The sequence below is a fragment of the Rhinolophus sinicus genome, linkage group LG02, assembly GCF_036562045.2.
Source record: "Rhinolophus sinicus isolate RSC01 linkage group LG02, ASM3656204v1, whole genome shotgun sequence".
NCBI lineage: Eukaryota > Metazoa > Chordata > Mammalia > Chiroptera > Rhinolophidae > Rhinolophus > Rhinolophus sinicus.
Genome location: NC_133752.1, coordinates 170621825 through 170637957, shown reverse-complemented (window position 1 = coordinate 170637957; position 16133 = coordinate 170621825). Strand labels below are relative to the sequence as shown.

General features: G+C 35.9%; 1 protein-coding gene across 1 annotated transcript in view; it reads right to left on the bottom strand.

The window, feature by feature from the left end:
- Positions 1 to 2017: 2017 nt before the first annotated feature.
- The window catches only part of SLC15A5 (solute carrier family 15 member 5), a 69884-nt gene continuing 55768 nt past the window's right edge, over positions 2018 to 16133 (bottom strand). The window contains 2 exon segments of the mRNA XM_019744690.2: positions 2018 to 2165; positions 6698 to 6806. Coding sequence (XP_019600249.2) covers positions 2018 to 2165; positions 6698 to 6806 — 257 coding nt within the window.

Sequence of the window (16133 nt, the reverse complement as noted above, 5' to 3'; positions counted from 1 at the left end):
CATAATACTGGGGAAGTGCAGTACAGACCCAGCAGGCTTCTGCAAACAACGCATCCCTTTGAGTTAATTGGTGTTATATAGAAGCTGAAATGCTCCGCTTATTTACAAAGCTACGGATTTATGTAAAGCAAAACCAATTACACTTAATGCCTAAACTATTCCAGGTGCTCAATGATAATGTTGCTAGGCACTAGAGAAGCAACTGCTGTGTGAATGCATCCTGTTCCGAGTGGAAGCTTGTGTAGTTACTTAGTGACTGCAATTTAGCTAATCATGAGTGTCAACCTCAGTGTGAGAATTCTAAGCTCTTTTGGTGTTTGCTTTGGGTCAACTTTATAATTCTGTAGATCTCTTCATCTGTAAGGACACGTGAAAGCACAATGAGAAGCTTTTTCTATTATGCTGTAGAAATAAGGAGAGGAACGCACACTGTTTTGGGAAAAAAACAGCAACAAAATAAGACAGACCCTTTTTCCAATGGTGAGACAGACTGTTAGAACTTCTCGTGTGTACTGAGATGAGGTGTTTAAAGGTTCCTTGATCTTTTGGGTGTTCATTAAACTCAAATTGCAAACTTGGCATTTAACCTTTTGCAGCAAAGAACGTGTCTAAGGTATATCAGGGGTTGGCCTTACTGTTTTGTCAGAGAACAAATGTTAAAAAAAAGGATTTGAAAAAGTTACAGGACAAGAAATAATATCTGTAAGACCTAGACTTTTCACTTGTCCTCAAAACAAGCAAACAAGAACAACAAAATTAGTTTGAGTAAGAGAAACACCTGGTACTTTACAGCTGCTCTTTAGCAATTAAAAATGCATATCATACCTAATCAAGGTGACTACATCTTTTATTCTACAGATCTGAAATAATTTAGGTATACACAAGGGAGGTGCTTAATTGCAGAATCATTTGCAATCAGCTGATAAACCCACCTATCCTATCCAGCATGAACTGTCCTGGAAAGCAGTAGTGCTCAAATTTTAGGGAACTTAAGAATAATCTGGATGTGTTTGTTAAGCCCACTGATTCCTGGAAAAAGATTTGGGTAAAGGCAGTGCTTCACCTGAAGCACTCAAGCAGGGGCTCTGCAACCAAACTTTCACATGCACATCTACGAAGATACAGAACATTAGTTTTATTTGGGGTGTGTGTGTGTGTGTGTGTGTGTGTGTGTGTGTTTCCATATTTCTTTGTTTATACAGGAAGAATCTCTTTTGGAAGACAGTTTTCTCAGTGTGTATGAATTGGTAGCAGTGGTGACCCAAAGATGTCTTTTGGGTTAGGGAATCCCTTTAAGCATCTCCATTTGATCTGACCACTTTCCCACCCTCCTCTCAGCATTCATTTAACCTTCCTTAATTTTCTTCATTCCTTTCATCTCCATAATTCCATAATTTACAATTCTTATACACTTTCTTCAGTATGTGGGTATTCTCTCCTTGGTAAGGTCCTCTATTTTAGTAGCATTGCTTTTCAATTCTGAGAAAATTTCCTTAGTTCGTATCTTAATAATATAATGTCGAGATCAAATATAGTAAAATCATGTGTAGATTTATTATTTGTTCAGAATAGATAGTATATGATCACAATGCCTGGCATATAATAAGTGTTCAATAAATAATCTTAAAAGGAAGAATATAACATACTGTTATTTTGATTCTAATGGCACATTAAAACTTCAGAAAATATCATATACGTTGCTTTCAATGGCTGAACCATTGTAAAAAGTTGTAAACTATTGTGATGCATAGGAAACTGTCACTTGTCACAGAGTAATCACCTAGACTTTGCAATTACATTATTAACTCTAATGTATTAATTCTAATGTATAACATATTAATGCAAAAGCACAATAGTTTACTAGAGGAGTCAGAATTACTCTTTGTAAATAAAGTATACAGACAGTATTCATAAAGCCACTCCCATACGTATTAGCTCAAACTAAAATGCATCAAATATTCAGCTGGAGAAAACAATGAACACTTTGCTCATAAGACAGGTGGAATCAAATATAGTTTCATACGGTTGTCTCCCAAAAATCAATACTCGAAGAAAATTCCTGCGTACTGCCATAAAATTTCAGAGACTTTTCATGGAGGAGAAGTGTTTCTTCAAGATTACTTCCACTGATGTTCTGGGCATTAAAATGATTTAGATTACAATATCTAAAAAAGAAAGAAAGCAAGCTTTTTTTTCAGGACCAGATGTAGATGACTTGATAAATCATTTGCTTTCCTCCTGTGCTTGTCTACCTTTTATTATGGGCCCATAGATACTGGCACAGCAGTGATGATTATTTAAGAGCACCCCTCACCAGAACAGTCTTTATAACACGACAAAAGGAGTTTTAGTGCATATGACGGTGTCTCATAAAGACCTTTAGATGGCGCTCTTTTACAACCTGCAATGAGTCTGACAGCCAGAGACTGAAGTCTGAAACCCCATCAACTTTACAGATTTCATGACGGCTAAGACTCATGAAAGGTTTATCAGACACACTAGGGATTTTGTAAATTTGGTGCTGAGACTATGTGGAAAACAACATTGTCGAAGAAGAAATACAGGAATATATTTCTAGAATGTGTACCCTCCACCCCGACCCAAGAACCTCCTGGCTTTCCTGAGTGTCTTCTAAGTGGCAGGCACCAATCACGCTAGGGCACTAGATTTACCGTAACATACTGAATTATCACTACAATCCTGGAAGGATGAAATCATGCCATTTCACTGAAGTTCTGAGAGGTTAGATGACTTGCTTCGAGTTCATATGAATAGTAAGTAGTTGGCAGAGGCTGGGTTTGGAATCAGAATCTCTTGCTACTCGGAATCCTGGCCTTTCCCCTCTACGGCATGCTGCCTCTGAAGACAAAATATTTTCTTAAACACTTTTGAGTAAGCTCCAGGAGGGTAGGAATTTCAGACTGGTTAGTCACGGCTGTATTCCTAGTGCTTTGGCCCATGTGTGGTACATAGCTGATGTCCAGTATAGATTTGCTGAATGAAAAAATGAATATGGGTTATAAGTTCAGTTTTATCAAATACGTATAAGTCTCTGGGGTCAGACATCTATTGTTGACTTGTGAAGCTTTCCAAATCTAATTTTCTTTTCTTTTCCTTCTCAATATATGGCTAAAAAATAACTGTAAGAGAAGAATATACATGAATAACTGGTCATTGGTCTCTGACTTATGTCACTTTCAATAATTGTTACAGGTTATGCCCAAAAGATTACAGGTATCATTGACAAAATAAGTACAATGATAGATACCAAATTTATAAGATGTGTTTTATAACATGGGAAGGACAGTAGGGTTGTTATAAAAACAGATACCCATTTGCCACCTTCCCCCAGAAACATCCACAGTGTCTTTTTATTTTAGCATCCAGTATGGTATATGTGTTTATATTAAGCACTATAGAGGTTTTATCTAATACTTTTCAGCAAGAAAAAGACCTTTCTTCTGTCTACTTCCTTCACCTACCACCTGTAGAACCTCAGGTACGACATTTCACCATTGCCCTTTTCAGCTTTGATTGAGGAGGACTCTAATACAGAGTCAGGGGACTGTTTTTGTTTTGTTTTGTTTGTGCAAATGAAAGGTAAAACATCTGGCCTGACGTTCATGGATCATCCCTAACTGTACCCAGTTACATGATATCCCAGTAACCCTGACAGGGTCCGTTCGGTTCTAGGACTTACACCAGGATTACATCACTCTAATATAACTTGGTGGTGGGGTACCCTCCCGTGCTAACATAGATTTAATGCCACCTGTATATTGGTGAGGGTGCTGTTTCATAATTAATCCACTGTCCTCAAAATCTTGGGGACAAGAATAACTTGGGACTGCCCTGTTCTTGATAGATTAGCCACTGTTATGTGGCTCCAAACACCTTTGGATTTGGTAAAAATTGGATTGTGGTTGGATGTGTATTGTCATCAAACACTATCTGACTCATTAGTAATATATTTCAATAATACTGTCCCCTGGGACACCTGTATTTTCTCCTATTTCATCTCATACTTATTGTTTGTTAGTGTTTGACAATAATAATCAGTATAGAAATAAATCAGAATCATATACTCCTCACTGCAGACACGGATCTTCCTGCCTTAAATCGTATACACCTTCTTGTTTCACTCTTCTGGCTTGGCCTGTCCTGTCCCAGTGGGCAATGTGTGCCATTGCTCTAATGTAGTTGGTTCTAGCTACTTAATCTCTGCAGGGAAATTTTCCAGACTCTCCTTTCTTCTGATAGTTGGCATCCATTCTTTTCTTGTGGAGTGGTCGATTAACAGGTGAGGGTGGGTATAGTGACTTTAACTGAAGAGACTGGTTTCTCCCTACCCACCAGAATTAAGGGGTTGTCAGAGAGCAGGTAGCGGGCTCCTCTATGGCAATTAGAAGCAGCAGCATATAGGAGAAAGTGTATCGGCTTTAGAGACAAACAAACTTGGATCCGGTGTGAACTCACGCTATGTACTTATCTAGATTCTTTAGTTTTCTTAAGTACAGTGATAGGATCTATGTAACAGGGAGGGGGTAGAGATTACATGAGGTTATTTGTATGTGTCCACCATGCTGCCCAAGACACAGAAGTGCTAAGCACATGGAAAATTTATTTTTTCCCTTCCTGCTTGTTTCTTCCTCTTTCTCTCCCTCTTTTTTTCTTACCTCAAAAAGTATGCAGAAAAAGAGAAAAGAGTTTACAGGAGATGGACATTTACTAAAAATCAGATTTATTTCTAAATAAACCCTATAATAGTACTTAGTCCCTTCTCATCTTTGGTTTCTCCAATCTCTGGTGCTTTGTATATTTTATTCTTGCCTCCTTCTCTGCACCCCACTCTACCATCACCCATTTCTTTTTAGTAACGTATTTGCCTGACAATCACCGAAAATGAATCACCCTTAAATATTTTCATTCCAGCACTAGATGTTAGCTCCATGTCGACTAGTAGTTTGCTTTCTTCAATTCTATTTCTCTAGTGCCTGGAACAATGCTTAGTGTGTTGATGGCATGAATGGATGAATGAAGAAAGGAGTGAATAAATCTCTGAGCTAATAGATTCTGGTTCCAGTGCCAGTTCTACCTGAACTTAGCTCATAATGGTCGTCATCTTGGCCACACCTCAGCTGAATCTAGAAGAAGAATAAAAAGGTGGAAGGAGGGAGCATAAAGCAAGGTCGGAGGCCATTATTATTACTGTTGCTAACATTTTTGAGCATTTACTCATCCTAACAACAACTTTATGGCACAATTACTATTCTTACTGTTTCCATCTTACAAATGAAGAAACTGAGGCTGAGCAAGGTTAGACAGCACTGACGTGTGTGCTGCTCCGTTGTGAAACTGAATTCAACTCGGTTTACTTTAGAGATGGCCTTTTAAACTACTGCATGAAAGACAGGGTCAAATCTTACCCTGGGAGAAAAAGTGAAACTTGAGAAACAGTACAAATTTGTGAGTATTGGCAAAAAGGCACCACTTATGTGTTTGAAGGCAATGGACGGAGTGGGGAGAGGCCCTGCCCTTAGCCTCAGTTTCTGTTGTTGACTCTGTTTTGCTACAAAGCTGAGGACATTCTAGTTGGATTCTTCTTGCAAGAGTCTGATTTTCTAATTTGGTTTTCAATCGAACAATGAGATAAACATTTCAGGGAAATTATACATTGCAGAGGGTCAATTCGATCACTTGCACATTTTAGAAGGTAAGAAATTTTATAGTTCAGATAACCATTAAGACTTTTGATTCTGTCATTAATTCTGCCTCTCTCATACTGGATCATAAGCTTCATGAGAGCAGGAGCGTAGGTGTCGCAGTACATTATTGTCTGACTGTTTCTATCCTTCTGGTTGACTGCAGTACTATCACATGACTGATGTTCCAAAAGAAATTTATGAGCTGAATAAAAGAATGATTTAGGCAAGGGAGAAGTGGCAATGGATGTGACAAATACAACTAATTGATAAATTAATGGAGGGAAGTGAGGAAAATGAAGATCTGCTTCATTCCCACTATGTGGCCGATATTATGCTTGTACCTTTATCAAAATTCATCTCTCTACAGCCCGCAAGAGGTTGGTATTATTGTCTTTATTTTTATGTGTGTGAAAACAGAGGCTCAGAGAGGTTAGACAGTTTTCTCAAAAGCACACAGCCATCCAGTATATGTCAGTGAGAGAGAGAGGTGGACTGCAATGGATGAATGGTAGATGAAACATACTAAGTCACTGAATGGTCTCAGGTGACTGGCTAATCATTTTGCCCAGCTTGTTATTGACCTTGAAATGGTCACTGCTGATTTAAAGTCCTGAATGGAATCCAAATCTGAAGCATCATTAGATTTCTAGCTATTTGTTTAATGATATTTGCTTTTAGTGATAATGATTCATTCATTCTTATTACCAATATGGTTATTTCTAATTCTAAAGTGGTACTAAAAAGTGGAGAGAAAAATAAAACCTTCCTTTAGAACATGATTGAGAATCAAGTAAAACATTGTTTTATTATAAGGATCTATGAAAAAAGTGAAGCCTAAATTGAAATTTCTTGCTCTGAATAATCTGTTAAATTTCTCTCATATGCTAATTTGTCCAGTCATGGCGTACAGGATTCCCGTTGTCTCTGTGATGGTTCTGAGATCAGTATTTCCTGAACTCAGGAATTGTTCCTCCCACCACACACATACTGACCTTTGTGAAATACTCCAGAATCCCAGGACGTTCAACAATGTTAATGACGCCAAGAAGAAGAAGAAGCTTTCTAAATTGCCTTTGTTTAATGTGTTTGGAAACCAATTGCCTGTTTGGAACAAATGTAATTGTTATTCAACTGCAGAGTTGTAAGTTTCTGTGAATATTTTATCATTCCACATTTCATAGAGCTTTATTCGCTTCAATAATATCTACAAAGCAAAAAGCTCATCTGAAACTCATTGTCAAAATTCATTTAATTCTGTAAATAACAGTAAAATGACAAGCAAAGCACCCCAAATATTTTGAAGGTCAGAAAAACAATTTGCATAACACAATATAGGTGTCAGAAGAAGTGGACTGTAAAAGTAACCCTGATTATCCTATTAATTTGCAGGAAATGTGTTTGTCTTATTCATTTTTCTATTTCTAGTATCTAGCACAGTGCCTGGCATGTAGGGACTGTTTAATAAATATACATCGAATGAATGAAAAATACTTGCCATGACCAAGTAGTCTGTTGCATATGCTAATTGTAAGGTTAGTGAGATACTGTGTGTAGATGCCAGGCATTATTTTGGCGACTTAAATAAATCCAGTGTTGCCTTATTATATACCAAAGACCCTATTGGTCAAATTATTTGCAATCTTTGGTTGACATGAAGATAGTCTTCTCAACTGAGGAACAATACCTTTAGTTTAATTCTTCTAAAAATAAGTTATCCCCACTTTCTTCTGAAGTGGAACTGGTATGTATAAAACTACTCGTGAGTATATATAAAACTACTTAGGATTCAAGGTAATTGGTTTTTTTTGCTTCTAAATTTGACTAGTGTTTTGGATTTTTGCTGCAACTCTTTCCTCTTTCCATACCCAAATATATATATCTATGTATATGTATGATTATATGTATATGTGTATGTATATATCTATCTCTATTTCTACACACCCTCAATTTTTCTTCAGTGAGTTTTGAGATATTATTTAATACATTATATGAAATATATATGCAACATTTATTTTTATGTAACTTTTAAAACAGCAATGGGATAGTCTTAACAAATATATTATAGATATATAGTATTATAGAATGTTTAAAAGATTGCTTAAAGGGCAAAAATCTCTCTTCACAGAGAGAACTTAAATTCAATTGCAGTTCTGAATGGGCAGAATATTTCCAAAAAATGTTATGCATTATGAGAACAGAAATTGATCATCTTTTAATAGCCAGATGCTGAGGCTTTTTGGCATTTTCTTACTTGTTTATAGGAGCCGCTCCTACAGTGGGTTATGAAGAGGGGTGTGGAATCAGCACCGTCTATGTGCTAATAGGCTTGGTTTTCAGTGCCATTTTTGGCACATGGGCTGTGGGTTGCCTCCTGAACTAGAAAATGGTTCTTGGCCTCTCTCTTGACAGTGCATACTTTGAAATGGGATTTGAATTAAATGCTCTGTTCAAGGTTGATAGTCAGCAAGTGCATGAGTATGACAGCTGTGATTAATTGTGCCACTTCCCATTTAAAGCTGTTTCTCCTCTGTCATTTAACTTCTCAATGACTATTATTATGGATCAACCATGAAAATTAGCTTGTGTCCATTATAGTCTTGGACCTATAAATGATATGTGGTATTGAGTTTAAAGCTATTTTGTAACTTCTACTTCCCCATTTTATTAATTTGTGTTCCATTACAATAGAAATTTATGGTTTTATTGCTATATTGACATGATGCCTTTATCTGATATTTAGGAGCAGTTTCACTGAATGTTTCCCTCTGTGTCTGGCTATTGGATATTTTGTAGCCCTCTTTGTGTGTGTGTGTGTGTGTGTGTGTGTGTGTGTGTGTGTGTAAACGAAACGTTTGATTATATGTGAATGAGAGTATTTGGGGTGAAAGTCAAGGTAAGGTGAGATAACATCACACATATTTTCAGGAAAAACTAAACCATCCTGCTAAACCTATTCAAACAGTCCTATTTTCTTATTTCTCTTGAATTAATATCCCAATCATATTTCTGCCCTTTTCATTTCGCATCAGCACTTTGCATGTCATATGATTATACCATTTTATCACCATGTTTCTCTGGCTAGAGTAAGGAGTTTGCACAGAGTATGTGAAGCCTCAGAATTAACATGACATTAATTCTTCTTGGAGCATGAATTTTGGTCCATAATAAGTAATTGAAAAGACTGTCTTTATATTGTAACAAAGTCAGATGAGGGAGAAGAATATAAATTGTATAAGATCTGTAAAGGTAAAACATAATATTTCTGAGGAATTGTGCAATTACAGCAAATACCAGTCTGTCAGGAGATAGCACCAGAACCCCCGGGGCATGCCAGTATGCTTGCGTCTGTCACTGGGGTTAGTGTGGCGGGCACAGATGAGACACACTGTGACTTGGTATTATGGGCATGTGGGCTGACAGAAGGATGTCTTACTAGAAAGGTTAGAGAAAGGCAATGGAAATTCATGAGTAACACAAAACATTTGTGAGTGGAGTTATTTAAAAAATACAATGAAAGATCACCTATTCAAACTTCCGATAGCACTCTTATAGTCCCTCTTAAATATCATTTGTAGAGTTCAGCTTTGTTCCTAATACTGGTCTTCCTTCTAGCCCTGTAGTTTTGCCTTATTTAGCTATAATTTAATATTCTCTGTGTAGCTAATTTATATAGTGAACTTCATGGTAAAATCATCACCTGTATTGATGGCATGGAACAAACACTAGCATCAAGTTGGAATGAGAGATTCTTTATGAAACTTAAAATTTGCTTTATTTATGTAGAGATTATCTGTCTATGGAAAGAGATAGCATTGGATATAGAATGAGATAGAAAGACCATGGGCTTTGGAGTCAGAGAGACTTTTGAAGTCAAACATTGTTTCTAAGAGCTTCGTTGTTGGACATTTGCCCAACTGGACCACTTTAGCCTCAATTTCTCTGCTCTAAAATGACAACAGCACCTCTGTCACTGAGCTGTTATGGGAAGTAAAAGATACAAATGTGAACGGTTGAACACAGAGGAGGTACTCCATAAACATGCAATTATCCCTCCCCATCTCTACTTTTGCAGTAGCTCATACAAAATCACATAGCCTAAGCTAGATCTTGGTCGCATTTCCTCAGATATTTCTTCATATTCTGTGTGCCATTTTTTTTTTTTTTTATCATTATCCAAGGACTGGTTGTAAAATGTTCGATTTAACATTGTCAGTTGACTCAGCTCTTAGGTACTATAACTTTATTTTAGTAGCTTATAAACTTTTATTGTCATAATTCACATTTGTGCCATTTTTCATCTGACACTTCTAGTAGCGGATTGAAATCAGGAGCATCCTTGCAAAAGGAGATAAAGAGAACATATTAGCCCTAGAATAGAATGAACTCAACTTCTTTAGCTCTCAGCTTGGGTGGATAAGAAGGTTAACATGAGAAAAAAATGTGCCACGTAAAGAGTCTAGTACAACCAGCTAGTTAGTAATGAGTGTGAGACCACTGAGATAATGTAAACTCGCAAAGTATTTGGACTTGTTCAAAACTCCCCCAAATGTTTCTTGTTCAGCTAGATTTATTTGTTCATTTGAAAATCCTTTAAGAAATTTCCATGTACCAGGAATGGACACTCCACGTTGTTCAATTAAAGGAACTCATAGTTTAGTAGGAGAGACATGCAAACAGGTAATTATCTATAGACTTTATAGATACTAAATAAAATGTTTCTATTTATCTTAAATTGTAGTGATCATTTTAGAAACAAAAGGGCTATCAAATTATCTAGATTAGTTCTTGTGTTTTACAGATTAAAGAGTGAAGGCACAGAGAAGTAAAGCGAAGCGTCACTGAGTACAACACTCATCTTCTTACTGTGACAATAACCGCACTACTGCTATCGCCCCCACTAATGCTAACAGAACTACCACTTTTATGACTTAACATCTTCTTAACAGTTTAAAAATGTCTGGATAGCAGCCTTTGAAATAGTGTATCCCAAATACCCTTTAAAATACCTAAGCCGACATTTCCACCTAAATCCCAGGATTGACATTTAACCTATTGTGAAAGTCTTAGAGTCATTTACACTAAATTTAAGGCTTTTGAAATTGAATTGAGAAACATATGGTGACCTACACATGCATACTACAAACAGCACAAAGTTGCTAATATGAAAGAGGAATATATTTTATTCCTATCCCATTTATGACCTGTATTGTAAGGCTCACAATTTCATGTGCTGCCTTTCTGTCTTTGATTCTCACAGGGCCCTAAAGGCTTAACCACATGTTTCCCTGCTCTGGTCAGATATGCTTCCCACCCCGCTGGAAGTTCTCCCCACCTGACTAATTCCCCTATTAGCAAGACTAGGTGCACTCTACCTAACAGCTTGCACTTTCCTATCGGACTTCAACATTATTCAAACAAGCATAACATCCTCCTGCAGGAACCAAGGGGTCATCCCATCATTTGTTACCACAAAGCCTTCCCCTACAGACCCTGGTTGTTCATTCTATTCCCCAGTGCAATTGCCCTATGGCCCCATGCTTTCCTCCTTTGGGCTGTGAGTACATGTGACTAATAGACTGATGTCAGTGTCATCTGTTTAGTGTCCGGTGTGATGTTTTCAGCCATCTTATACTATTCAGGTTGAGGATTCCTCCCTCACCGACAGGATGAATAGAAGGTGACCAGAACTTGCCACAACCATAGAAATCAAGGTCAGTTCTAGACAGAATACTAGTAGCTGCTGTTGCTCTAATGCATAATTACTGTTGGAAAGGAGAAGTAGCCCTTCCATGTATCCTTCTAACCAGTATACCCAGTGACAAGTTCTTCTGCTTTTAAACTACACCAGGGAGTGCATGAGATAACTAAACCATGAGATAAGAAGTAATGGGAGCATGCCATAGTCAGAGGACACTGCATCCAAAAAGTGTAGCTCCCAGAAGTAAAGCATTGTAGAAGATGGTGAATTCTGGGGAGCACCTGACAATCACGTGTGCTTAAGATTACAGTTTACAATCATATCATCTGATTGGAGTGTTGGAAAACTAAAAAATGGCATAAAGTTCTCACTTTAGCTCAGCAGTCTGCTTCTTGCAGTAACTTGGGTTTTAATGAAGGCACTTTCACAGAAGATTTTAGCAAAAATATGGAAAGTAACCAGGGCTAAGGGAATCCACACACATTCCCTGTTGGTAAATAATGACTCTCAGTAAATCTCCTTTCGAGGATGAGTAAATAGAAAAAAGGCCGAAGTGAGAAAGGAAAAATGACTATAGTATATATTATAACAATTGCTTACAAAAAACAACTCTAACACAAAATGACATAATAATAATAATAATAATGATAATAATAATAATAATAGAATGAGGAATTGATAAGGCAAAGACAAAATTAAGATAGCAGAAAATACTAATTTTAAGCAAAGTTGAATTCGTAGGGAAAACCACGTCAAAGGAAGGGACATTGAGGATCTTTTTATATTTTATATTGATAAAATGCACAATCCAAATTAAAGAAAAGTCAATGAACATCTCTTAAATAGTGAAAGATAACAAAATCTGTTAGAATTGCAGGGACAAAAACATGTAAATAAACAATTCTTGTGAATAATTATATCACACTTTGATTAGTTTTTGATAGAATAGGCAAAAAATAAAATGATGTAGGGAATTAGAATAATGTGATTGATAGTGGTTCAATAAAGATTACTTTGTTTAGTACAAAAAGAGAATATACTCTCTTTATAGAGGTATAACATAACATAAATAACAAATCAAATCTCCTGGAAATTGAAGATACTGTTCCTAAATAACTACAGTTGACCCTTGAACAATGTAGGGGTTAGGGGCATGGACCCCCTGCACAGTTGAAAATACATGTATAACTTTTGGCTCTCCAAAAACTTAGCTACAGTAACCCTTGGTATCTGAGGGGTATTGGTTCCAGGAACCCAAGTTCATACCCAAATCCTCAGATATTCAAGTCCCTTATATAAAATTGCATAAAATAATACATACAGTCGGCTCTCTGCATCCTCAGATTTCCTATTATGGATAGAAAATATTGTTTTCTATCCCTGGTTTGTTGAATCCAAGGCTGCAAAACCCACAAATATGAAGGACCAACTATAATTATTTAAAAAAAGTTGTGTATAGTGGACCATGTAGTTCAAATCTGTGTTATTCAAGGGTCAACTGCAGTTGGTCAAAGAGGAAATGAAATCCACAATTACAAATTATTTAGAAATAAAGAAAATGAGGAAACTGAATTTACAAATTTAGGGATACAGATATAAATTCTACCCTGACGCACATTTAAAGGCACATATGTTTTCATTTTTAAGGAACTATTAATATTAAAAACAACAACAAAAACCAAGAGGCCCCAAATGGAGTCACTTGTCCCCATGACAGCAAACCAAGACTTTATTGCAATTTCAAATTCTCCCAAGAATGTTACCTTTAACCAGTCAATCTGAAATTTCCTATTTCCTGATCAGCACTAGATAAGCAGCACGACAGACTTCTGCCCTTCCTCTCAAAGGAGGCCTAAAATAATCTTTTTCTTTTTTTTGCTAATAACTTTTCTTGACCCACCCATTTCTGTTTTCCATATTATACAGCTACCCAAAGCTCGTTTTTACTAGCTAAATGGGATGCTGCCTGATTAATGAATCATTGAGTAAAATCAATTAGCTCTTCAAATTTACTCAGTTGAATTTTGTTTTGTCACGGATTGAAAATAAATAAACTAAGCATGGAACACACACACAAAAAATAGAAAACATGAAACAAGTCTAAGGAAACTAAATTGAAACAAAATAAAGATGAGAGCAGGAAATCAATATATTAAAGTATATTAGATTTAATAGTTCTAAGAGCTTATTCATTACAGAAAAAAATGTAACGACAAAAGCACCTGACAAATCTAGTCAGGATACGTAACAAAAGAATCAGAGGAAATAACAATGTTTAGTGATAAGTATGCTATATTAATGTCCAAAATCTTACAGGAACAGGATAATTACCTAGGAAAACATTAATTGCCAAAATTGAACCAAGAAGAAATGAAAATTCTTAATGGCAAGAAATAGGAGAAGTTACAAAATATTATCTTCAAAAGAGACATTAGGTCCTGAATGCACCTTTTAATTTTAATGGAAGAAATGAATCTTTCCTCTAGATCTTTCCAGAGCATAGCAAAAGGATCATCAAGTATTGATGCTACCAAGTATTATTTATTCTGTGTAGGTAAAGCTGATTTAATATTGAAAAACCTGTTAATTAAATATATTATAATGTCAGGAGCAGTAAGAAAATCACAAGGTGATCTCAAGAGCTGTTTAAGAAGCAGTCAATAAAATTTAACCTGATTTGTTTAAATCTTAAAAACCAAGAAATAGAAAGTTTCTCATAATAAAGAATATCCTTTAAAATTATCTGTATAAGCCTACAAATATGCTAAATAGAAAAATAAGAGATGCACATTAAAATCATGAGCAAGATAAAATGTGACTGTCTTCTGGTCTTAAAATGGTCCCAGAAGTTCTGTGTCCTGAGAAAGACACAAAACATAGGAGTTAATGTTGGAAATATGGATGAAAAAATTATATTTAAGATTAGACAATGGTACTGTAAACTTTGAAAGATCAGCTAAAATACTCATAAATGTACTAAGGAAGTTTAAGAAGTTGGATGCAAGATGAAGACATAAACATTAATAATATCCCTATATAATAGATATAATTATCTCAGTAAGTTGTAATTGTTGCTGGAAAAAGGGGTTCTTGGTGTTCGTGGAAGGCAAGAATATAAATACGTGCTAATAAGCTGAGCAATTGGTAGGATTATTAAGAGGATAGTACACTCACAAGATGGTGTGAGTGGGCAGGCCCAGAGAAAACCAGCTGCCCCGAAGAACAAAGAGGCTTAGGAATTTATTACTTCTAAAATGAGGGTGAGAAATACTCAAGATTTGGGGGTGAAGGGTGGTATAGGTGTTCGTAGGCGGGTCCTCCCTGACCACTCCTTCCCATAAGGAGGAGGGATTTTTGTCCTTATTTGGCTTCTGTTGGCACTGTCATGGCAACATAGAGGGTGGAGATTTTTCGTCAATGCAATGCTAATTATATTATAATACATTATAATTAGCTAAAGTTCACTTAAAGTGACAAGATGGTGTCCTGGGTGCGCTTGCTGCTGCTGAAACCTAGTTCTAGCAAGTATGGTAACTGCACTTTTTCTTAAGGATGATCCCATCTCCTCCCTCCTTTGTCTCCCCTCACCTCCTCCTTTCCTTTCTCCCCCTCTCCTTGCAGCCCTATTCTTTCTGCCTACTGTAACATAATGAGGGGGAAATTATTCAATTCATAACAGCAAAAAGAAAATGAGTATAAAATGTCTACAATAACTCCAACAAGAAAAGTTCAGAAATGTTCAGCGTACATATGAAGAAAATGTTCAGGGTACATATGTGACTGAACTAAATTTTTAAACATTGGGTAAATAAAAAAAAAGTTACATACATAGATGGAGCACTAAATACTGAAAAACCTTGATATTTTCTAAATTAACTAACAAGTTTCACTTATTTCATTAAAACAAAAATAAGATTTGGGAAATACTGATAAAATGATTCTAAAATTCATCTCGAGATATAAACCATAGGAAATGTTATTTTTATAAATGAAGAATAACCATAAGGAGAAGTATGATTATTAATACCCGATATGTAACATATATCACCAAATTGTAATAATTCAAAAGAGGGTGATACTCTGTTAAAATCAAGAGACAGCTGAAAGGAACAAGACAGAAAGACAGACCTGAAACAATCTGAAGATCACCTAAGAACTAAGAATATATTAGAATATACATCATTAACTGATTAATTTCATTCCAGTTTTCCCATGGTTGTGGAATATTTATGGTTTAACAAAGTTTCCACAGCATATATCAAACGTATATCAATATATATCATTATGCTGTGATACTTGGTTATCTGAAGCATTATTAAATTATGAAAATTCCACAACCATAGATAAATGTAATAAAATTAATCACAATGAAAAAGGTTGTAGATTTGATTACATATATCTGCATATAGGTGAGTTAAAACAAACTCACCTATAAAATTAAATGTTGAGTTAAAACTGGGAAAATATTAGCAAGGAATATGACTAAATGATAAGAGCCCTAAAGAATAAGGAACATGTAAATCAATAAGAAAAAACTCATGGCAAAGATGTGGGAAAAAGGGAACCCTCGTGCACTCTTGGTGGGATTGTAAATTGGTATAGCCACTAGGGAAAATGGTATGGAGGTTCCTCCAAAAGTTAAAAATAGAACTACCATATGACCCAGCAATTCCACTTCTGGATATTTATCTGAAGAAATCTAAACACTAATTCAAAAAGATATATGCACC